Source organism: Nymphalis io, chromosome 12 (assembly GCF_905147045.1).
Source record: "Nymphalis io chromosome 12, ilAglIoxx1.1, whole genome shotgun sequence".
NCBI classification, from domain to species: domain Eukaryota; kingdom Metazoa; phylum Arthropoda; class Insecta; order Lepidoptera; family Nymphalidae; genus Nymphalis; species Nymphalis io.
In genome coordinates, this window is record NC_065899.1 from 4,598,488 (window position 1) to 4,625,146 (window position 26,659).

The window sequence follows — 26,659 nt, forward strand, 5'->3', positions numbered from 1 at the left end:
TTTAATTACATTTATATATTATATTATATTTCTTTATACTTATAAAGAAATTTTATCAATTTTGAAAAAATATGATTATAGAAATTATACAAAAAATTCTTTCAAATAGTAAAATTTATTTGTATTATTACATTCTAAAGCAAATAAAATATAATACACAAAAAAACTATTTACACCGGAAGCAAATTCTTACGGGCCACCAGAACCTGCAAGAAAAGTTAAAAATAATTTATCACAGCCTTAAACATTTTAAATATATTGTTTGATACTATCGGATTAACTATTTCGTTTTAAAGTATATACTAGATTACAGGATGGTACACAGTATTAAAAAAACGTAATCAATTCATATTAATTTAATTTCACTGGAAATCGAAGATTAGGAATATTTATTAAGAAGGTAAGAATATTTTAATATAATACGATAATAATGGATGTTTTCACGAAAGGTACACACAACTTTTAGAAATGTAAGTAAAAAATACCACCTGTGTCATTTGTAACCTGCTGTTCACCGGCGATGGCGGGAGTAGCTGTCATGGCGGTCGTCCCTAGAGCGTTCATACCTATCGTACTTGTCGTAGTCTCGACCGGACCTATCGTAAGACCTATCCCTCTTCGAACTATCCCTATCGTAAGATCTCTTATCCCGCCTACGTGATCTATCTTCGGAGCGATCTCTACTTTTTCGTCGACCGGAACGCGATTCGTAACTAATGGAACGAGAACGCTTGGAGCGTTTTCTTGGCCTGTCTTCGTCCGAATCATCCCTATATTTGTCTTTGTGCGACTTCTCGTAGTCCCTACTCCTAGACTTATGTTTATCGTAGTAATCTTCTCTCTTCTTAGATTTTGTTTTTTCGCTCCTTTCGTGCTCGGGTTGATGCTTGGATTTTGTGTAGGACTTCTCACTTGATTTGGTTGTTTTGTCTTTTGCATGTTTTTTAGATTTTTTATGGGACTCACTAGAACTGGTGCTTCTACGTTTACGTTTTTTGGTCCGATTATTTTCAATTTTAGATTCGTGTCCACTTTCTGACGATGACTTATTAGAAGTAGCGGAATCGTCATCAGAAACACTAGAACTCGAATTTGTCCCATCTTTACTTGCTTTATTAGATTTTTGTGGGCTTGGGGTATTTTCATATTTATTGGACTTCTTTGGTTTTTCTTCTTGAATTGTATCTAATTTTCTATTCTCGATTTTATCAGAGGTTTTATTATTTATTCTTTTATCTTTAGAAGGTCGACGTTCAATCTTTTTCTCAGGCGTTTCGCTGTCAATGGGCGGTGGCGTCGCAGAAGATCCTAAATTAAATAAACAATTAATTAACTAATTTAATGCATGGTAGATTTTAGACGGTATATAATGATAATTATGTTAATATATTTACGAAACAAATTAAATTTAAATTGTAAATTTTTATCGCTACTTTAACATAAATGAAAAAAATTAAGATTAGCAAAAAAGTTATATACGAAATTAACATAAAGCTTTGTTAATCGACTAGCATTAAAGGTTACTTTTTAATCATTCACTTAGTCAAATACGATTAGTCAATCATAAAATTGTATTCCTAATTTGATTGGGGTATTTAGACACACTTTTTATTTCAGATATTTTTTTTTTTTTTATAGAAAAGGAAGGCGGACGAGCATATGGGCCACCTGATGGTAAGTGGTCACCAACGCTCTTAGACATTGGCATTGTAAGAAATGTCAACCATCGCTTACATATCCAATGCGCCACCAACCTTGGGAACTAATATTTTATGTCCCTTGTGCCTGTAATTACACTGGCTCACTCACCCTTCAAACCGGAACACAACAATATCAAGTATTGCTGTTTTGCTGTAGAATATCTGATGAGTGGGTGGTACCTACCCAGACGAGCTTGCACAAAGCCCTACCACCAGTGATAATTTGAAAAGATATTTGGATTTGATAATGTGAAAAGATATTTGGATATTTTACTTTCCAAATGTTTTAAAATATTTTCTACTTCGACTCACGCGATCGCTTCGGTCTCTCCGGTGTAGCATTGGGTGGGGTGGTGGTTCCTTCGCCGGTCTCCTTTAATTCGGCACGACGCACCTCGGCTTCTATTTCTCGCGATGTACGCTCAAAGTCCTGTCGTTTGCGCCTTATGATTTCCTGGTATAATTTTATTACGTTTTGTTTAATAAATTGTGTCGCTCCAATTAGCAAAACAAAGAACACGAGAACATAATATAAGCAATAGCTACTAAGGCGTATATACGATTTTAGTTTGCTTAGCAACTACTAAATGATCTTTTTTCAATTAATAGTTTAGATTCCAAGGGTCCCATTTATTTTTTTAGTAATATCAATCTATTTGTCGCTTGTTTCCTGTAAAAAACGATCTAATTTGAGCCGTCTCCCCATGTTTGATTATAGCGCTTATTTAGAACTAAAAAGTTTTGCTTATGTGTTGTAGCTATTCTTAAGCTAATATTAATTAATTTTGATTGAATGATGATTTGAAACTTAAGTAGAATTACCATTTATCATCCTCAACAAGATAGCTGGTCTTTAGATATGCGATATGGTAGGTTAGCCATTCTAACTTATGCTGATTCGGCTTGATTAGTACATTTTGGTTATTTTCATAGTATTATGTCGCACGATATAACTTTAGGGTAAAGCTACAGATATTGAAACTTTGTTCATTCTAAACAGAAGTGCTGCTCGGAATATTTATAAACTTGGAACTCGAGATTAGGGATGTTTTAAAAAAAAAATTGAAACTTACAGTTGCGTCAAAATATATTAACAACAATATGATGTTTACCTTGGTATAACCACTATGATATTGATTTTTTGGTAGAAAGTATGACAATCAACACATCCTCTTCTTGCGGCTTAAGGTAATTCAATTAGGAATATAATAAAATCAGACAGACACGTATATGTGATGTATATAATATTAAGAAATCAGATAATAACAGATATTATAAAGAACTAAGTTATTATATACAAGTTTTTTTATTTTTACTGTTATATGTTCATCTGGGGAGAGCCTATATTCCGATAAGTAACCTACAATTTAATCGTATCGTAATGAAGATTCAAACTTGTAACTTGACTTGAGTACTTAAATTAAAATATTAAAATTTTGTGCATTTTTAAATGTCTTCATAAAGGTTTGTTGAACCTAACAAAAAGTATATTTTTATTTGCAAATCTTGAGGTCGGTATTCGTTTTTTTGTAATTATCTCGTTGAATATCATTAATTCTGCTTCATCTAGGATCGACTAATGATACATACGTTGAAGTTAATATTTTTACGTCCACATTGCCTACACAATTTTATTACATTTAAGTAAAACGTATTTAGAAACTTTTAAATAATATTAGTTACACGTGAAAGTAAAGAAACTTAAATCTTATTTTCTTTCTTAAACTTTTGTAGTATTATATAAGTATTTCTGTATTTTTAGTCGGCTACTAAAATAAGGAAGTTATTAATTCGTTTGTTTTGAGATGATCTTTTCTTTTATTCCGTTCCAGTTATAACAATATGATTGTTCCAAATGAATGGAATATGGAAGATCTTATGGATTTGTCACTTGTCTGTGTGAATATCATAGTAATGTGAACCGATTGTAATAAATCTTCTGATATAATGGTACCATGTGAAATCAATGAAGATGTTAGCCAAAGCAAGATATGTTTTCATATGGGGACTGGCTCAAACGTAACAATGTAGGTACTATAAATACATATATATTTTTAAAGGTTTATTGCTTTAGTGTACATGCTGGCAAATCTTGAACGTTTTTTTTTTTATTAAAAGCTGTTAATAGCCAAAATTCACAGTAAAACTGGTATATATATAATACCGATTAATCTAATTAAATAAAAATGGAATAAAATGTTATAAGGCAAAAATGTCGGTATATTTTAATTATATGTATAAGAAATAAATTATATAAAGTTTATATAACTATTTAGGCCCCTTGTAATCGGATGTGGTCACACATATAGTTTTATCGAAACCGGAATTACCTGAACTGAAAAACATAGTAAAGTTTTTTATAATAGCAAGCCGGTTATATTTAATATAGCCGGCTTAGCGGTTCACAAAATAAGTTACTGATTTTAATTTATTATTTCATAAATTATTTGTTTCATTCGAAGACTAGATATTCTTACTGATATCTATTATGCGGCCTACCGCCGGGCGATTGTCTAAAACATCTTTGTGAAAATATGATACGTTTTAATATTATCAATATACCTTTATAGAGATGAGCTAGAAACAATTTCTTTTATTTCACTGACATTTAAAATCACGCCATAAGAGATTTAAAAAATAATCTACTCAATAAAATTTAAAATAATAAAAAAATAAATACCTTTTGCAATGATATTTGTTATGATGAAGGTCTAATTTAAAAGCGGCATTTTTAAATGATTTAAGCTATCTGGGATAATTACACAATATGACGCAAATGTTCAACCAATTAAACTTAATTCTTAAAAAGAGTTAGGATGTGGACCCATGTTTACGGATTGACGAAAGCTGTTTATTTTCAATTTTTTGTCGTAAATGATTACGTGGTAAAATGAACAGATAGAATGAACATAATTCCGTTTTACTCGTAATAGCTTAAAAGAAAGGAACTTTTTTTGTGCAAACATTGTTTAGAGAAACTGAAACGGTTCTTAGATTGAAATTTGAATAGTCCTTCTCTCCATCCTTCATCCGCGACGTCTTCCTCTACCCCGCACGAGATCAATTATAAATATTATTATTAATAAAAAAATGTTTTAAGAGATATTTTGCACAAATACATATAAACAGTTAGATTTAGATATTTTCTTCATTAACTTCAACGAAAGTTTTATTAGTCTAATGAGTGAAAATATTTACTAAGTCAGTACTGATCATTGATTTTTATAGTGTGCTTTAAGGTTGTTAGAAATAGTTAAAGCTGGGTGAATAGGGATTATTACTTTATACCAATTGTGCAATTAAATACGTGATCAATATCAGTAAAAACAAAAAAGTAATAATTTGGTGGTGCGTTTGAGCCGAGTGATAATTTGAGTCAGAGCAATTACAATTAAGCCCGCCCATGACCTGTGGATTCTTACTAGTGACAGTAAGATTTTTTTTGCAATCGAGCTTGTAACATTTCAATCATCTGTATGGTAGAGAAAACTTAATCCACGAGAACAAGCATTGCAGATTCATACGCAGTTTATACACTGATAAGGCAAGTGAAGACGATGGAGCTGTAATGTGTCCGTGACGTACCTGCAGTTGCACGTCGGAGGTGTCGTGGTGTTCGTCGTCGGCGCTGTCGTCGCTGCTCTCGTACGCGCCGAGCCCTGCGACACCCACACCGATAACACACACGGACACACACACCGTGGACTCGATTGTCTTTTATTTTAACAACATTTACGTATACTTTTAAGTGAAGACATTTTGCTTTCATTCTAATAACAAATAGTGTCTGTGTAGTACAACATATTTTTCGTAGTTTTTCGTTATTTATAGTACAACATTGATGAAAGATCAGCCTATTTTCTTATAATCTATGACGACAATTTACGCATCGGTATTAAAAGTAATACTATACTAAGCAAGTATAATAATATATTCTATTAATATTAGATAAGTTTAACATATATATATTTTTTTTTTTACATAAATATTTGTTGTATATAAAAAGTTCAAGGTTACGTGTATTTTTTTTTTAACAATTATTTAAGAGCCCAATTAAGTAAATACAATTAATAATCTATTTACAATCATAGTTTTCAGAAAATTATATATTTTATTATATCTTATTATAAATGCAATCTTACCTATCGTTTTCCATTAATGTAGTTAATAACCAATAGCGAATACTAAATAATAAAGATGACAAAATGCTGAAAAAAAGTTATATTAAATGTATGTGGTGTTTTTTTTTTTTAACTGAGTATATTGGTTTTTTATATCTAGTAATACCACCATATACATTTTTGCAACAATGACATGTAAAAATCATTTATAAAATCGGTTTATAGATCCACTCTTGTTGCTGTCATATTGCAATATATTCTATGTCATAGTATTATATTTGAAATTGCTATCAGTTAGTGGATGTGACTAATGTTTCCGTAAGTAATTAAAATTGTATTTATAAATTATGAGACACTTAAAAGTACTAACTATAATATATTTACGTTTGTTGGAACATTGTAAATTATTTAATGGTAATTGTTTCTTTAAAAGTTTTTCTTATAATAATATTTTTTGTGTTATCTGCTTTATTGTGAGATCAAGTGTTGTGGAGATGTTCTTATCAGTAATTTTTATCATATTATTATGCAGTCACATATGTTGTATATAGTAAAACATTGTGATATCTCTATATGAACAACTTTTTATTTCTATATATAAACTTTGTATTTACATTAATTTATTATTCTTATTTGTTATCTAAATTCGCTAAGTTATTCAATCGCTAAACCTAAGCTAGTCGGAAACCTATAGAAGCTCTAGTCGTGTGCATACGTGTGTATGTGTGCGTGTGCGTGACATAGAACACTCGCAAGAGCGAGAGGGACAGCGAGATGGAGCGAGAGCGAGAGGGACACTCACCGAGTCCGCTGGCGATGGACGCCAGCGCCTTGGACTTGCTCGCCTTCATAGCGTTGAGGCGCGAAGCTTTTACCATATAAATAAAACCAACATTAATAACACACTACATGTATTCGATCAACGGGCGACATCTGAAATTAAACTTCATTAGGCATTATAATACACGATACACAGCACGGTCCGGTTCGCGACACTTATGGCATGGGGCACACTATATTACATCGCGGTAAGAGTCAGGCGAACGTTTCTTGTATAGCAAAGTCTTGGCGCTCGGGGCGTTTGGTATAAGCCTATATGAGTGGAAATACCTTGAGCGGCAGTATACCGCGCCAGTTCTTCCTGGCTCACCGTATGTATCTCCTGGTCGGTCACTTCCAGCAGAATTTCTGTTAGTGAACGACGTACGGCTAACATCTGTTAACAATGTATATCTTTTTATTGAAATGTTTATTTTTCAATCTAAAATATTAAATTTACATTTTATCTTTAAATGGTTTTAAATACTTATATTATTATTAAAACAAGTTTTTAGTTATTTTTTACATAAATAATTAAAAGTTAGGGTATTATAAAAAGTAGGGTACTTTGAAAACATTAAATAATTTCCTAAAAATGAAATCTTTATTTTAAGTGTTTGAAGTCGTTTTATTTTATAATAAATATATAAAGGCTTATAAAGTCAAGTTATTTAAAACATATTAGTGTGTTCTTTCATTACATCTATTGTAATATTTATAAAAGCCACTCGCCCTCCCGTTCCGACTCCTAAGGAGCGGCGGTACAAGCGAGTAGAGCAGATGACTCACCACCTCCTGCAGCAGCTCGTCGCGCGACTTGCGGCCCAGCGGCGACGCGGCGCGCTCGCTCTCCGACGGCGAGCCTTCGGACTCCGACTCCTAAGACGATAACAGTTTATTTACTGTCGTTGGTGTTCAGTTAGAAGACGCATTTAACGTGTAAATGATAGACTAATTTCATGTATAAATTATTATAGAACTTACGAATTTGCTCTTAGCTGGAAGTACAGGTTGACTGCCGGCTTCTGATTTTATTCTTTCCAATTCTTCCTCTTCCAACCTCTTCTTCTCAATCTCTGCCTCTTCTTGAGCCTTTTTTTCTTGTTCACGTTCTATCGCCTTCTGCTTCTCACGTTCCATTTTTTCTAGACCTAAATAAAATGAAATTATGGATGAAGAGTGGAGCATATAAACATACTCATAAATTAACTAAAATTTAATAATGTATTGCACTATTCCATAACATAATCCTCTAATACAAATTTAATTTAAACCAATATTTTAATTATGTAAGTTTGATTATTAATTATTAATATGTATAATAGGTATATTCAAACTAACATGATTTAAATATTTGTAAGACTATTTATGTCCTATCTATAAGCAGTCAATCAGTCAGTCAGTAGGTAGTCCATAATAGTAGGAATTGACATGATTCATGTTATATATTATAAATCAGATATGAAACCAATATATTCCAATAGGACAGCAAAAACCAATGTCTTAAATGCTTTTATTGGCATACTAAGTGGTGCCCAGATGGACTTGCCACAAAGAACTTTCACGACAAAAATAAACAGTACATACAAAGTTTCTATGAATTGTTTGTAAAACAAAATACTGATATCAATAAACATAAGTACAAAGATTAGAAATAATAAAAAAAGAAAAATTGCCTTGGTAGGTAATCTAACAATATAATTTAATTTATATCAATAATGTTTACCTTCTCTTATCCAAGCAGGAAGCTGCCGCCTCTTAGCAGCATCAATGGTGGATGCAGCAGCAGGCGTTGGCATGATTATAGGTTCAATGACTGGTGGTATTAAAGGAGGTTTATCCCTGAAAAATGTAATGATACAAGAATTATAACATTGAATTTGAAAACACTACAGAAATCCTAATATTAGATTTTTCAATTGGAACATTTGGTAGCTACTATATGGCATGAGTTATACATGTAGTACCTTTAGTACCTTTTTACCTGTAGTTAATAGATATACTAGATTATAATTCATCTCGTGCTTTACGGTGAAGGAAAACATCGTGCGGAAACCTGCATTTGTCTAATGTCACTGAAATCTGCCACATGTGTATTCCACCAACCCGCATTGGAGCAGTGTGGTGGAATAAGCTCCAATACCTTCTCCTCAAAAAGAGAGGAGGCCTTTAGCCCAGCAGTGGGACATTCACATGCTGTTACGGTAATAGATATACTTTATATATATATATTTGCTTTGCTTTAGATTATTTTTTTTCTGGACTTAATGTAAATTATAAAAAAAGAGATTCTTGGTTACTATCTAATAAACATCAATTCTCTTAGTGAAATACACATAAATTGTTTAAAATTTTTATTTAGCAAGCTGAACTTTTTATTCATTATTAATATCATTTAAAAATATTTTTTTTTTTACCTGTGTGATCTATTTCTAGGGGTTTTACTATCTCTGTTTTTGCTTTTGGATCTTCTATCTCGACTCCTACTCTCACTTCTATTATTGGATGAGTTTTCTGATTGGGGTGCAGTCCAGTATCCATGTTGAAAGGTAGGAGTGGTTACAGTACCAGTAGTATATCTGAAAAATATTTTAAAATAATGTATTTTATGATTCTGTATTGTATTGTAATATACTGTATTTTATATTCTACTTCATGTAGCTTAAAACATTAGTAAATATTAGAAATACAAACAGATATCACAAGAATAAAAACATAGGTTAAAAATATTATTAATATTAAGAAAAAAATTTGGTACAATAATAGATATTTATCAGCAGATAATAAAATTAATTCATGGAAATCTTTTGAAAGCCTTGCTAATGATAATGATGTGTTTATTTTAAATCTATTCAATAGATTTGCTTAGAACTAACAAATATAGGTTGCAATGTGTACATTGAAGTGTAAAGTTGTATATATGTGAGGGTTTGCATTTGAACACTTGCATTCTTTTTTATATATTACATATATAAAACATTACATAGTCACATCACGGATCACACAGGTATTTACCTGTGTGACATACAAAAAAAAAACTTGATATTTGTTGTATATATACATAAAGGTTACATAAAAATCAGTAGAATAGTTTAGGAAGGTAAACAGGATAATTTAAATTTATTATGTAGAAGATAACTTGATACTCTCTTTACAGACTTACTGTTTTTTTATTTTATCTGCCTGGTATTTACATCACCCATATAGGAAATACTTTCTCAGTTTTTATTTACATATATATTTTATTTATTTTGACAAGACGATAATTATAACAGATACAAGAATATATTGTTTGATAGTGATGTATGATATGTAGAACTCCAAATTATTTAATTAAATGTTTTTATGTGTATAACAGCAAATAGAACAGTAGCTGTTCTATTTAACAAGGTATCCTTGTATCTAGGTAAGGTAACATTTATGTTTTAAAAAAAAGGGGAATGTAAAAACATTAAAACTTAAATTTATTCAATATTTTAAATACAATATTCAAATAAAAAAATACAATATTTATTTTAAGTATAATGTCCCTCCCACTAATAAAAAATACTGTATACACACTGACATGAAGAAAAAGATGTGTGATAAGATGTTTTAGTACAGACATATAGAACTCTATACTAAACAGGTGTGTTAGCATTACAAAGTTATGATTCAAAAAGTAATTAAGAGCCTTCTTAAATAAAGTATATTTTGATTTTCATGATTCCTAATACCAATAGATTAAGATTTGTTGGCAGACAGTCAAAATTCAATTTATATATGGCTCAGTCCTACATTCTTACTAAAATTTGGCTTCAATCAATTATTAGTTATTGATATACTAATTGATGCATGTTTTCAAAATTACTGAAAAATTCAATATATTCAAAGTACTTAGTGCACCCAAAATAATGTAGGCTACATCTAAAATATACATATAATTATGACAGTTTTATGCTACACTTAAATTAGTTACTAAAAATTAATCTGCCGTTAGAATAGTCTAGGATATTTTTGATATTCGCAGTTTAAAAGTGAAATGCAGAATAAAAACTTTAATATGAAATTTAGAATGTATTATTCAGTGAATCTAATTAAAAACATTGGAAATCTGTGACAAGGACATTTTTGAATTCTTTTAAGTTTAAAGTCGAGATGGCCTAGTGGTAAGACCGCGTGAATCTTAACCGATGATTGTGGGTTCAAATCCGTGCAAGCACCACTGAATTTTCATGTGCTTAATTTGTGTTTATAATTCATCTCGTGCTTAACGGTGAAGGAAAACATCGTGAGGAAACCTGCATGTATCTAATTTCATTGAAATTCGGCCACATGTGTATTCTACCAACCCGCATTGGAGCAGTGTGGTGGAATAAGCTCCAAACCTTCTCCTCAAAAGGGAGAGGAGGCCTTAGCCCAGCAGTGGGACATTAACAGGCTGTTACTTTAAGTTTTATATTTTTACAATATATATATATTAGTCTATTCATTAAAAGTATAAGTTACTGTAGCAGTGCCATGTAAAAGATTTTTGGGACAGTATGCACAAAAGATGGATAAAAAAGCATATTGTGTAATACACACAATATTATAAATATATAATAATAATATTTTAATAGTATTAAAATAGCTCTACTCAATTGTCTTCAAGTTGGGGTCACATCAAGAAAATTTTTAGTAACTTCTAAGATTAACATTGTTTTACATGGCTTGTCACATGCTTTGATGAAATATATACATACAGTGTTTGCCACATAATAATAGTCATTTTGTTATGTATTATTCAAGCATATTGCAACATTTTCTTACCCAGGAGTAGTACTTGTAGTGTCAGAATATCCATCCATCATTGGTGGAATTGTCATCGATGGATCAGATGTCATCTTGGGGTCAACTGGCCCTGAACCTGACCACCCCCAACCTATGATGATTATATTAGTATATGGTGTACATATATTATTTAATTCAGAAATTTAGATGAACAACAACAATTTTTAAGGCAAGTCTTAACACATTTTTGTATTTAAATATTCCCATAAAATCTTATTATTTTACATGATTCTTATATGATTATATGATGATAATTGAGACAAATTTTTTTATTTTTTATTGAATAGGTAGGCGGACGAGCATATGGGCCACCTAATGGTAAGTGGTCACCAACGCCCATAGACATTAGCATTGAAAGAAATGTTAAACATAGCTTACATCGCCAATGCGCCACCAACCTTGGAAACTAAGATGTTATTTCCCTTGTACCTGTGATAACACTGGCTCACTCACCCTTCAAGCTGGAACACAACAATACTGTAAGTACTGCTGTTTTACGGTAGAATATCTGATGAGTAGGTGGTACCTACCCAGACGAGCTTTATTGATTTAAAGGTTATAAAAGCCTTTAAAGTGACTTACCCCATTGATTCCAAGAACTTCCCCATGAATTAGATGAAGCATTCCAATCAGAGCCTGGTGTTACAGGGGCTTCACAATTGATGTCTGGATTTTCAACTTCCATGGGTGCTTCTCCTTCTTCTGCGTCGACTTTTGGCGGTGGTGCACCCACAATGGCCGCAGCCTCCTTCATAGCAATCCATTGTTGCGCTAAAGCAGCCCAGTCTACTTGACTTGAATCTATATTTTGATAAGCAGTTGGATTCAAAGCCCACTGTGTGGGATATGCTGAATTTGCGGCATCTTTTCCAGAGAACATATTGACCACAAAGTGAAACTATTTAATATAACTTGATTATATTTATGCTTACAACTAATAGACGATTTAATTGAATTTAACATTTACTTAAATATGTTTTATAAGATATATAAAGAAAAAATGTGTACATAATTAAAATATGGGAATTTTAACCACACTCTTCTCAAACTAACAGAGCTTTTTTTTATAGAGCAATGAGCATAGATTAAAAAGTAAAAACAACTTCATAGAAATGATACAGATAAAAAACATATCATAGACGAGAAATACGAATCAATTACGACTCAGCAATTTTCTGAGTAATTTATAGAAAGAAATACTTAATATCAATCTTAACTATCTAGATGTTACATAATAATAAGTATAAATATATTTTAAATTATCGCATATTATTTTAAATATTTTTAAATAATATTTCTAGATGGCAGTACAAGAGCGAAGGTGTTGTTTAGTTTAACTACTCGTCACTAGATGGCAAACTAAACTAAAACAAAAAAAATATATATATATATTATACTTATCCAAAACTAATAACTAACTAAAACTTAATGATTGTAAATACTCTTTGAAAAGTATTATTAAGCAACTTAAAAAAAAATAACTTAAATTTTTGGTATTCTCATCAATCAGTGAAGCATTTGCATTCAGAAACTATCTTTAACTTGAAGTGAAACTGATGAAGAAGTCCACTGATGACCACCGGAAGTTGTCAATGAATCGTAATACAGAAATAATTCTATTAATAAGCAATAATTACCTTTTTTGTATTGCACGAACCTGCATTGGAGCAGCGTGGTAGAATAAGCTCCAAATCTTCATCTCAAAAGAGGAAAGGACCTGGCCTTAGACCAGCAGTGGGACATTCACAGGCTGTTACTACTTTTATTGTATATATTTAAGTTCTTCTTTCAACTGTTGTTTTCACTTAGTGATAGGACTTTGTGTAAGCTTGTCTGAATAGCTACCCACTAATCAGATATTTTATTGTCAAAGAGCATTACTTGGTATTGTTGTGTTCCAGTTTAAGGGGTGAGTTTGCGTAAATAAAGGCGCAAGGTATATAACTTCTTAGATCCCAAGGTTGGTGGCGCATTGATGTTAATGTTTCTTTCAGTTATCATCAGGTGGCCCACTTGCAAGTCTGTTTACCTCTTTCAAATTAAAAAAAAAGTGTATTCACATAAAAAAATACATTGTATTAAAGGTATTTATTATATTTAAATTATACAAAAATTATGAGGGTGTAAATTAAAACAACTAATATATTTAAGAAATTAATTTATTAATCAGTTTTCACACAATAGCAGACATTCAATACCATAAATTCAAACTCTTCACAGCACGCACACTATATACGCTTATATTATTAATTTAGACAGTGAGCCATTTATCACATCTTTGAAGTGACAAAAATTGTATACTTCTTTCCTATGCTTATCACTATGAACACGTGTACAACGTAAGTCTTTTTTTTATATAAAAACTAGATTTAACTTAGAGCTAATAAAGGTTCTTCTGGGTCATGTTTTTGGCTAATGTATTTCGAATTACCTTTCTTCCACTGTTCCTTTTTGTGTAGCATCTTTTGTTTAGTTGCTTCTAATTTATCCTTTCCTTTTGATTTTTTCTTCGGCGGACTAGGAGTGTCGAGCTGTTCTAGAGTTTCAATGATATTTTTAGGTTTTGTTAAGACATTTTTCGTTTCTTCACTTATTTCGTCTATCGTGGCGTTTCTGTTCGCATATACGACTACATAATGTGAATATGCTGAACTAGAAGGGGCATTAATATCGGCAAAATCTCTGAAATTAGCAAATTGGTCTTGCTTATAATTGGGACGTGGATTTGCTATGTAACCGACGTTAAGGGATGGCTTTCCATGTCCATTATTATAATAAGAACTGAAATTATCATTGTACTCAGCATCTTCATCGTTTTGTGCAAAGAAAGTTCCTCCTCTAATGATACCAAAATTCCCAGAGCCTAGAATACTAGTGCTAGCGTCAACTACAGGCTCAGAAGCCGGCGTACTCTTTCCAAAGCCTTCCAAGGGTTTATATCCTCCGAATAGAGGATAATTTAACAGTGACCTATATGAATTGGGTCGTTGACTGTAGGCAGCTTCTTGGCTTCCGAAACCCAATCTAAAGTTATTTTGTTGTCTTGGTTCAAATAAGTTAGCGAATGAAGGAAAGAATGTTTGTGAGTCACCGACGACTTCAATTGAGTGTTCTGCTTGGTCAGCAGCTGCTAATAAATCTGGTTCAACTTGTTTGTATAAGTTAGGCGGCGGAGCTACTGCTTCTGATATGATTTCTGAAGATTCAGCCTTGAGATCTCCTATTTCGTCTGTAACAAATATCGTCAATTATTTTTTGTATTGTATTAATTGCAATATTATTTTGTAAATATTTAGAATATCTCTTATTGATTTCGAATGTTTGTCATAAAACTAATTACGTAAATAAAAAAATAGACATTAAAGTTATAATATAAAATAATAACACCGAAGCGCAGATTATTTATTTATATAATCAACTATTCATAATTTAAGGAGTAGACATAGTATTATGCCAGACTATATTAAACTATTAAAACAAAACTGTAGCCGAAAATAACAAACACATTGCAAGACGTCGGCGATTGCATTTTCCTATGTATGAATTATGCAGCAGGCCTTATTGTGTCGATTATACTTGTAAATGAAGTTTTACGGTACGTAGGCGTAAAAGTGATGTGAAACATGAACAACATTGAAATTGTCTTGTAATGACATGTGTATAGTGACGAATGTTTGCTACTTAATGATCTGTAGTGCGTATGGACTTGTATAAAGTACATTCTTCCTGTTCGAATAAGTAATGTGCTGTGAGGTAATAGAGGAAAGCTGACTCGAGATAATTTCCGTATTCTCGATGTCTCGTTTGGAAATACTGTCATGATTTTGTGGTTTTAACTAACTAGCTTAATATATGGATAAAAAATTAATAAGCGATTATTGTGAGGGTTATTATTTTATTTAACTTATAATTATTTATATTAAGGTATTGTATTTGATTAATATATTGTATATGTATGTTTATATTTATACATGTATGTTTCCGAAATATTCCAAATGAACAAATATCGATACATTTACAAATATTGTTCATTTTCTTTATGTATAAATAAAATAAAAAATAATAATTTTCAATTTCTTTAAACTGTTTTATATTTGCTTTGAAAATAACGGAAGAAATAGACTGTCGTCAAAACATAGTTATTACACTTTGTTATTCAATAACGCATATAAACATAATAACAATAATGCATACATTTAAATATTCAAATTATTTACAGCAATTCTTCTAATTTACTTTATAAAATACTTTCGATTTTATTAATTTATCATTAACATTAACTTATCTTTAACAGCTTGATCATTTATTAAGATATACGAAAAATATCTAAAAATATAAGCTGAACATTTATGTTCAGTTGACAAATGAATATATTAGAATTATAAAAGAATCCATTTAAATTAAAATTTATTATAATATGCAATTGCTTAAAATGCGAAATGATTATTGAAACACTGTTGGCAAATTATCGATATTTCCAAAGGAGTTTAAAGAATATTTAGGTTTATTTGTCAAAATTTTAAGTCATATATTATATTTTTCAAGTCGATCTAATAAAGATAAATATGTATTATATATAAGTATACTTTATAATATATATGTACTCGTACCTATATACTTATAGCTGTCGCCGCAGTTTACTATTGCGTACATTAGGGTCGTAGCGTAAGGTTTTATATTCTTCTTCAATAGAGGGACTTTCTAACGCAAATCGCATGTGTACTTACAAGTAGTTCCTGAGACTAGCGAAATCAACCGTATTAACTTTTCAGCTTTATAATTTCAATAACATATATACATTAGGAGATTAGATATAGGGTTTTACTAATAGAAATACACTTTCGTAAGTTATAAAATTATGTGATCAAAATTCTTTACAGTGTTACGTCCTGTGTTACGTGCGTGTTGACTTGTCACACTCGCTGTCTGATCTCGGATTTGCGCAGAAAACGTAAGAATTATATCATATCTAACTACATTTTAGGCGATGGAATTTTCAATGACATAAGAAAATAATACAATAGAAAAAAAGTTGGAGTAATTTTCTTTGGCTTGCTTTAACAATAAATTAACGCGACACGCGGTTTTTTTTACAACTTAATGATTTCCAGCATGTATACAAAAGATCAGAATCAACGAAAGTTTTTATTGTTATAAAAAACGAGGTCAAAAGTCTCCAAACGGTAGTGACATTATGTTATTCGATTGAGAACACTTACAAAAAGAAACTTTTATTTATGTTTTAATGAATTATTTATAAAAATATTGGCGACGATTATTCTTGTCTCACCTATCACCTCTGACCTGCTATCATAATCGCTTTAAAAATTTACATTTTTCTTTCAAAAACAACATATTATGAAATTGTGTCATAGATCAGGAGAAAGCTCGGGTTAGCTGGAAATAATGATGATAAATAACATATTTGAAATACGTGACCACATTATTCAATTATAAAATTTTGGTCACGTATCCAATGAATTGTTTTTGTGGCTAATCGGACGGGGTCATCTCGTAGTATACTCGTATTTGTCGAAATAATTGTATTATTATTATGAAAATTGTTATTTCATAAATGGAAAATTTTAGTTATAGAGATCGAGTTTCGTTTCGTAAATTAACTTGACAATAAACTATGTTTCACTCGGGCTAGGTTATGTTTGAATATAAGAGTTTTATAGGAAGTAACCGCTTGAGAGTACTTTAAGCTCGAAAGTGCTTTAGTAAACATTATAAATCTATTACATATTTGATTAAAAGCTGTCTTGGTTATAATTAAATATTTTTTAGTATGTCTTAATTCTTTTGTAATTTATAATACATTGTGAATTGACGAAAATCGGGTTAAAATGAATTACAATGTACAAAATCTGCGCTCAATTATATCAAAGGAAAATCATGTAACAACTATAATTATGCTCTCCCTGCACGAAGGAAGTTTGCATCATGTTCGATCCGTCAATCCATCATTCCGTCTATTTGTAAAATATTCAATTACTTTATCCCTTCTGAGAAAGGTCGACTATTTTAATGAAGGAATCTTCAATTCATGATCTTTAAATGTCCAGCATAATTATTTGAAAATCATCCATTGTATTTCTTAAATTAAAATTATAAAGATTTATTAAGGATTTTGTGTATACATTGTGAACGTTTGTATAAAGCTATACCTTAGCTTTAACATTTAAACAAAATATTCACAAAAAATATGGTTTGCTTTATAAATCGATATTAATCACTGTATAAGAGCAATATTCCATTTTTAAATGTTATTATGTTGTTTAAGTTTGTAAATCGTTTATCATTCAAGAAGTGATTTGTTTTCTTTTCAATATTAAAATTACGCTACTATTAGCAAAAAAAAAGTATCTAAGCAAAATATATTATATTCATGTTAATGTTTCGGATAGTTTTATAAGGGAAAGCTAGATATTGACCATACACGTTGTTAAATGACCCAGTTCTAAAAAAACTAGCTCAGTAAAGATAGTTATGTGATTGTTGCGTAATCGTTTATTTTTGTATACGTTTGTTTTATAAATGAGTATTCTTAAAAGTATTTATTATGATTTTAAGCAATATCTCGTATTGTCATGTAGCTATAAATATCGTTGGAGATTAACTCGTTTAAAATTTCGGAAATAGAATGGAAAAAGTAGAATATGATACATTATGAAATAGACGGTATGTGATTTACTATTTTGATGTAATAAGTGGCACAAAAATAACCATGGACAATAAAAGCCAAGTTACATAAATTAAATCGAAATTCGCCGTAACGTTATTTTCTTTTCTGCTCCTTTGGTTCTTGTTCTTGATGACACTTCTGATAACCCTGAATTAAATTTGAAATAGCAAAACGAAAATATAGTCAGAAGCTATTTAAGAAACGAAGAAAAAAAAATTAAATTAGGTCTCTAAAATACTATATTTTTAATTTATGTGTTTATTTCATTGTTCTAATTTTAAAGTCTTAATTTAAACAATGGAAATAGCAAAATAACTAAGTTATAGTTTTTTTAGACGGAACTTGACAATTATGAAGAAAAAATTAGTGCTTATGATTGGATTTTTAAAATTAAGAGAGAGATTTATTAAAAAACACATATTTAGAAAAACTATTATTTTTTAGGTTTAAAAATCTACACACATTAAATAAAATTTAGTAAATTGAAAATATTGTATGAGCCGAAATGACCCAATTTTCATGCGCTTATATGTGTGTTTATAATTCATCTCGTTCTTGACGGTGAAGGAAAACATCGTAAGAAAACCTGCATGTGTCTAACTTCAGTAAGATCTGCCATGTCTATTCCACCAACTCGCATTGGAGATGCGTGGTGGAATAACCTTCTCCTCAAAAAAGGAGAGGAGGCCTTATCTCAGCAGTGGGACATTAACAGGCTATTACTGTAAATACTGTGTACAGAAGTTAGTTTCGAATTAATCGCTTCCTTTTACGGAATTGCGCTGTTTTCCTGACTGCCTCGGGCACAACAGCAGGTATTGTACTTAATAATGGTAAATTGTTATCTTGTCGCATCCGCTAGATCGACAACCCATACTTAAATAATCTTAAGAACAAAAAGCGATAAATAATTATACTTAGCTTTTTTACTGCATACAGTAATTAAAAATATACAATATAAAATAATATTGCATAACCGGAATTAAATGAGTAAGTGATTTCGATTAAAAATAATTAGATCTTATGCAACATAAGTGCATTTTAAATCGATTATAATTTTATGTTATTATAAGAAACACTATATGATTGTTCGAATATTAATAATAAATTTAATACTATTTGCTGTTATTCGAATAATTTAGTAAGTAACGATTACTCAACGGTTCATCTTCAAAATATGCCTATTGACGAAATCTGGAGCGTGACATCGATTTCGTAGACGTACAATTGTCAACGTAATGGTTCCTACTTGTGTTATATGTTATTGAGCACTTGAGCTTTCACCATAGCACAGATATGAAGATAACATAACTGGCTATAAAAAAACTTGAGTTAATCTTAAACGTTGTTGGTTCATTACTTTGTTAAATGTTAATTTAATCATGAATGGATTGGTTAATACCGTCATATAGAATTACGCTATTTTTTGAAAATATATTGATTTTCAATTAAGCGAAAATCGTACCTATAATATAATTAAATTATAAAATGTTTTGAGAGCCGACTAGTAAAAAATATGTAATAGAAAATTATTGATAATTATTGTAATTATATTTACCACTATACATATTTTCTATCTGTTGCATTTTATGTACTGTATGATAAAAATAATAAATTTTAAAACATACACAGTTATTATTTAATATAATAATAATAATAATAATTATTATTATTATTACATATTTATATAATAGTAGCACCCGGAACATGAGAATTTAGATACTAAAAGCATTTGTTTTTTACAATGACGATCGTGACGTATGCTTTATTTAATTCTATCTAAATAATTTCGTTAAGGAAGTGATTTGAAAGATAAAAAAAAAAATGGTTTATGTTACCAGACAGTCATGATTGATTTACGTTTTATAAATAAGACACAGATTCTGTTGCAGATAAAAAACGCTTATATTAAGATCACAGTACAAATAATATAGATTTAATATATAATCACACATTGATTAAGCGATCGCTTTATGAATACACTACTGGAAACCGCTTAAAAGTAAATACACATATGTATATGTGTGTGTGTGTAGACAGCATCGCAACGACGTTTATTATAAAAGATTGAATCAATTTAATCGATGTTTTAAGTCAGGATGTTATTAAGATATTATGGGCTTAATTCATTTCATGCTCGGCGCTGAAAGAACACGCATGAGGAAAACGGGATGCATCTACCAATTGGAAATTATGTCACATGTTTCTTCTTAAGAGAAGAGGTTTCCTATCCTATGCGAGGTATTTACGGGATCTTATTTTACTAAACTTTCTTTTTTTTATGTTTCAATAAAATTATAATATTATTACTATTACTAATACGTAACGTAATGATAGAAATTTTATATCATTTAATTACATCTAAACGGTTTTAGTTTAACAGTTAGAGAAGTAAAGCTGAATGGATGATCACCGTTACATAGTTTTACGCGTCAGTAAGCGTACTTACATAACACATAATCGAGTTACTGTCGTTATGTGAGTGAGTATACGTGTAGATCTGGCGAAGTCTGTATTACTAATTCCAATATATTAGTTTTCATTTTTTTAATGAGTTGTTTATTTTTATTGTTTCCAATGTGAAACATGCATATACTACCATAGTGTGTGTAAAGCGCGTATGTTATATTCATCGTTGCTATGTCGTTGTATATATGTTGGTATATCGTAAATATATGTTTTTATTTATTTTACTCCAAATTTATTTATTGGCTTTCGTTAATTATATTTCTTAATAACCATTGATTTTAATGGTTCAAGCGACGTATCGAACAAATTTTTAATAAACATGTTAACGTAAATTCAAGCGCAATAGAAACTAATTCATCAATGCTTATTATTTTATTACTCATTTCAACATAGGAAATGGTTAATGCTTACTCATTCAATTACTTGTTACCTATAACAATAAAATTCAATTGATACTTTAGATTATAAAAAAAAAAACTAATCACAAATAGTATCGGTGAAATATGACTTCTTTGATCAAAGAACCACGCTTGCCCGCGAAATGTCAAAAATTAATAATTAATTATAATATTATAACATGTTTTTATTAGGTAAAGTAACATATTATTGGCTAATAACGTAATTGAAAACGACACTAAATGCGAATTATTTGCAATCACTACTGATGCTCTTTTGAGATTTATTAAACGACAACATTAATCAAATAACCTTAAAGTTCAAAGATGGGAAAAATACATTTAGATATATGTATGTTTCTTTACTATTTCGGAACTAAAATATGAATTATATAAAAAACAACATAATATTAAATTGATTCCTTGACTTAACCACAATCGTATCTAAATACAATGATGAGGTTCGAGTTTGGGCGCGGTTACCCAATAAGGTCCTCCAGACCGATTTCGGCGGTAAATCTCAAGAGAGATTAGCCAACTGCGCCGGACTATTATAGTGCACAAGTGTATGCGCAAACACAGGTGCACTCTCTATTCCCTAGCTCTCATAATCCGATTGATCGGCAATCCGACCGGAAAGAGTTCAGGCGCAGGACCAACGGCTTTACGTGCTTTCCGAGGCACGGGTGTATATACACTTCTAACTTTCAGACTCCAGTCTGCTACTGAGTATTTTATGTCAGAATAACCTAAGTCTATTCATTTTTTTTGTACTTAGGCAGGAAACATAGACGTTAGTAGTGTGTTCCAAACTCTAGCAGTGCGTATCAGAAACCTAGAATTGTACTTCCATAATATATTACTTGTATTATATTTGATACATATATAAAACATACATTTTATTAAATTAAAATATTCATACAATATTTATACTCTTCGCTATTGTACACTAAGACAATTTGTTCGTAGTGTAGTTCTAAATCCAAGATAAGTTTTTTAAAGTTGGTACACTTTCACAAATATTACAATCGATCCATGTGGTCACGTACTGTGGCAATGCAGCGGGGGAAACCTATAGACATAAAGAGTGAAAATCTGTATTTTAAGTGACGTAAATTACTCTGTATATTAGTCAAAACTTAGGATCCATAATTGTTACAAATAAGGAACTGTAAATAACAAATGATAAATGTTGTCACGACTTTAATATTTGTATAAAACACTGTTGATATTAGAGAGGCCCAAGGTTCAAGTATTCGCATCGTGGATCATACTGTATAAGAATTCAAAGGATATTAACTTAATACCAGTATCTAAAGAACTGCAATTTCTGTGAGTTATATAAGAATGTATCAATAATATCATATCAAAATACGCTAATCGATTAATTCTAAAATTAAAATAATCGGTTAATTCTAAAATAAAAAATAATAGCGATAAAATTATATGTAAGCCGTGTGGTTCCAATAGCATAGAATAGGACGTGAGTTAGAGGAAGTATTGTTAAGCGCTTCATCAATCGAACAGGTAAGCACCTCAATCAAATCCTCATCTGCGCCTACGGTAACAAATTCCAAAGACGATATACGTCTGACATACCTACAAGTTAACCAAATCCGAAATTTTTTTTTAGACTTTATTGCTTACTACGAAAGCATACAATCGCATTTACTTATAAAAAAATAATATACATTAAACCTACAATGACGGTTAGGTTTAAAGAAAACTAGCTGTAATATTTCTCTATTTACGAAAGCTTAACTCGCTTAGTTGAATAAATGAGCATTCCAGTTACATAATATGAATAATTGGTCTAATTTGTTATCTCATTATGGTCTCTAAGAAAAGTTCATCATATGAGGTAATAAGTTGGCTTATACGCATATATTAGTTTATGGAAAGAGCGATTTATAATTGAATTTTTGTTTTAAGATAAATGAATTAAAAGAACCAGGCCAAATATCAAATTTAAAAATTAAAAGCATTTCATCACAGTATTTCTAACTGATATGTCTTTATTTTTATAATGTACCTTTTCATTTCAATTTTAACGTAGATTAGTTTATTTCTCAACTAAAATAATATTTTAATTGCTTACTATTTTCAATATAATGAAAAAATAGACTTAAGGCGATCGTTGCACTTTCGAGGAGTACTATCCATGAATAGTGAGTTACTAAGTTTATAATAACCGTTGCCAGCAATTCTTTACAATGTGTTTTAATTTCAGTAAAGAAGGCTGTTTCAACGCTTTCTATGATCTAATATATAATAACACTTACTTGTTGATTGTCAAAAATGTACTCACGTACAAAACAGTATATACATATATAATTGAGTAAATTTTGAATGAACAAACATTGGTAAAGAGACAAAGCGCTGTGACATATCGTGATGGTAATACAAGAACGCCTTCTTTTAACAAAACACGTTGCTTATGGACAACCATTACAATTTTAAATGAGTATACGTGATGTCTACATTTCGTCATTAGTAAACTAGCTCATACATTGCATTGTATATTTCCTATTAACACCTCTCAGATAGATTAGACTGCATTATTCATAGAAAGTAGCGGATTGTGATGAAAGTTTGATATATTACGTGTATACGCTTAAATAAAATTATTTATTATTTAAAAATTGCTTTTTTAAGTCGGTGCCGAAATACTTACTTACGTTTTTATTGCTTTTATAATTGCTAATGTTACGCCGTTTGAGTGTATGCAAAAACTCTTACAAATTTTATTTTCACTCTTCCATATTGTTTAATTTTAACCTACTTTAATTATTATCAACTACTAAAAAATCATTTAGTAAAGTTTTGTTCACATAACGACTTTTCATTAAATTTCATATAACTAACCTTTAGTTTTAAGCTCGGCGCAATTTTTTTTTATAGTTTTTGATTTATAGTTTAGGTTTTGTATTAAGAAAATATAATAAGGTATATATATATAATTATATGTATGTATATATATAATTAATACATGTTTTGTGACTTGTCATAATTTTACATTTTACTTAAATAAATATAACCAACGTAAACAAATAACATTTCATTTTTAAACGTTAAGCGAAAGTTCATCGTAATTAGACAGGTTAAACGATCGTAATAGTCGTTACATAAAAATTTCTCCTTTCTTCACCGTAGGTGTATAATTACATTAAATATCAAGTATTTAAAGCAATAACCTTTAAATGCTTTATACGAATTTGACAGATAATTTTAATGGCCGTTATGGCTACTAAAAGAGAAATTCTTAGCCTGTCAAAACGTGACTGTGAGAGTTCTGTTAAATGTTAAATATTTACTTATATATGAACTAATAATATATTATCTGTTCCGCGCATTTTCACCCGCGTTAAGCATTACTGCCTCGCCCTCATTGATATCGTAATATTATTTAGTCTATGTAACGCATTAATATTTTTTAAATTCAGACGGTATATCCTGAGATTAATTCGATTAAAGAAAAAAACTTTATATTATTAGTGATTATTAGCAAAAATTAAGCTTACAGTTCTTTTTATTTTTAAATTGAAGTCGTAAATAATTTGCGCTGTTTTCTTATAGAATAGGTAGGCGGACGAGCATATGGGCCACCTGATGGTAAGTGGTCACCAACGCCCATAGACATTGGCATTATAAGAAATGTTAACCATCGCTTTCATCACCAATGCGCCACCAACCTTGGGAAGTAAGATGTTATGTCCCTTGTGCCTATTACACTGGCTCACTAACCATTCAAACCGGAACACAACAATACCAAGTATTGCTATTTTGTGGTAGAATATCTGATGAGTGGGTGGTACCTACCCAGACGTGCTTGCATAAAGCTCTACCACCAGATTATTATGAATTTAATAGCTTCCCGCCGGCGGCTACGCCCGCGTGTAAAGGGGTATATGTGTCAGTAGCATATGCGTTAAATCAGGATATAAATTATCTCCATTCCAAATTGCATACAAATCATTCAGTAATTTTTGCGTATATTAAATTTCGATATTTGACAAAATATAATTATTAAATCTCGCTAAGCTAAAAAATATACATTTATGTATCAAAACTAGTATTATTATTTATTTTATTATATTAATATTAAAGAAAAATTAAAAATATAATTGAAATAAATAAATATTTAGTACTTTGTGACAACAATAACCAGGATATAAAACATATTATTATATAAAGAAAAAACGTGTTAATCTCAATACCGTGACATAATTTTATAATAATTAACAACCAGTAAATTATGGAATCTACGATATAGTAATTAAAATATATTAACCTCCCTTTTACGGTAAATTTTATGATATATATGAAAATGTTGTTACAGATATCTTAATAACTGTCCCAGTCATCAGTTGTTTATTATATGTCTTTCCTTGCAATTCTGTTTCCGCATATATATGTAGTTGATTTGCGGAAGAAACATTCTATATACTTGTGCATAGTTATATAGTAAAAACGTATATGATGAAAATTATCGTCGTATTATTCTGATAGACGAAATATATAAAAACTATAATCATTATTTACACATACTGGATTACTTTTACATCTTTTGTTTTGAAAGATGCAGAAGGGCTGCCTTATTTTACAATGGTTAATCCGAATATAAGAGATGACATTTGGTTTTGACTCCTTATGTTGTTGTTACCGCATAAGCGATAGCCACGACCTATTAAGCAAAATCCAACCTTCGAATATTTTGAAAAAATATTAACATATTCAAATTTTCATATGTGAACTAGTCTTACAATAAATAAATTAGTGTATGTTTTGAATTATCCAAATATTTGTGTACACCCCGCTATGTTATCCTTGAAACTGACCGCATAACTATTTCCGTGACACCGGTACAAATAGCCTAGATTACATTTTGTAGGTTACATTACAAAATGAATCGTTGCCTAGAACCTAAAACTTGTTTTATATTATTCAAAAACTTGTTTTAAATGAAACAAGACAGCCTTAGGCATCTATAATTATATTGTTTTTAGCGCTTTACGGAATTTACGTAATAATATGCAGGAATCTAGATAAAAAATAAAATACAACTTTTATTTTTAATTGTGCAAGAACGGTACAAGGACTACAGGATAATATATGCGATATACAATAGAGAATTTCAAATTATTATCTTATTCCCTTTTTTGAATTTTAAATATCCTGTATTATTTTGAATATACTGTTATTACTTTCCTACAATAAAAAAATTACTTTTTCTTTTTGGCTGACTTTAACAAGATGGAGGATTTCGGCTTATTTTTTTTTTTAATTTGTGTGTCTGCTGTATTTTAATAATATATTTGTGGTGAATATAGTGAGCCAATCACGAGATAGAATTTGTTATATCTCTTGAGCCTACAATTAAATTAAACTCACCGTTACCTTTACAAACCATTAACGGATAATATCTACAAAGCCTCGGTTCATGTCTTTAAAAACAAATTAATTTTTTTTATCTTAGCTTTTGAAATTACTGAGCAAAATATATTTAAAATAATAATGAAAAACCACACGTACCAGTTTTCACGACAGTTCGGCCAAATAAAATATGAAGAAACAATTAGATAAAGTTTAGATTAAAGATATACTTGATTATTCTGTAAAGCGATCCGAAATGATAACATAGAGTGTAGACTTTAC

At 30.1% G+C, this 26,659-nt stretch overlaps 2 protein-coding genes across 3 annotated transcripts in view; both read right to left on the reverse strand.

The window, feature by feature from the left end:
• Nucleotides 1-99: 99 nt before the first annotated feature.
• LOC126772327 (arginine/serine-rich protein PNISR) lies at nt 100-12,515 on the reverse strand. 2 transcript variants are annotated; one of them, XM_050492649.1, is made up of 12 exons: nt 12,035-12,515; nt 11,432-11,543; nt 9,058-9,219; nt 8,367-8,482; nt 7,625-7,791; nt 7,430-7,519; nt 6,932-7,037; nt 6,624-6,689; nt 5,286-5,359; nt 2,013-2,154; nt 489-1,308; nt 100-206 (listed from the first exon to the last, which is right to left on the reverse strand). In XM_050492649.1, exons 1-11 carry the CDS (start codon nt 12,330-12,332, stop codon nt 512-514), a joined length of 2,130 nt encoding a protein of 709 aa, XP_050348606.1. In that variant the 5' UTR covers nt 12,333-12,515; the 3' UTR covers nt 100-206; nt 489-511. The 2 variants fall into 2 exon arrangements, with proteins under 2 accessions (XP_050348606.1, XP_050348605.1); XM_050492648.1 differs by having other exon boundaries at nt 100-1,308.
• Nucleotides 12,516-13,595: 1,080 nt separating this feature from the next.
• The window catches only part of LOC126772381 (uncharacterized), a 45,626-nt gene continuing 32,562 nt past the window's right edge, over nt 13,596-26,659 (reverse strand). Inside the window, exon 2 of the mRNA XM_050492736.1 lies at nt 13,596-14,681. Within this exon, the coding sequence (XP_050348693.1) occupies nt 13,822-14,681 (860 nt within the window). The 3' untranslated portion in view covers nt 13,596-13,821. The remainder of the gene's footprint in view (nt 14,682-26,659) is intronic.

What these genes read in the sequence shown, in the direction of transcription:
- LOC126772327 (XM_050492649.1), bottom strand. Translation starts at nt 12,332, where the DNA reads ATGTTCTCTGGAAAAGATGCCGCAAATTCAGCATATCCCACACAGTGG. An exon ending in CCTAGAAATAGATCACACAG is followed by an intron (nt 8,483 to 9,057) that starts GTAAAAAAAAAA and finishes TACATTTTTCAG; the next exon opens with GGATAAACCTCCTTTAATAC. An exon ending in TCCTGCTTGGATAAGAGAAG is followed by an intron (nt 7,792 to 8,366) that starts GTAAACATTATT and finishes CATTTTATTTAG; the next exon opens with GTCTAGAAAAAATGGAACGT.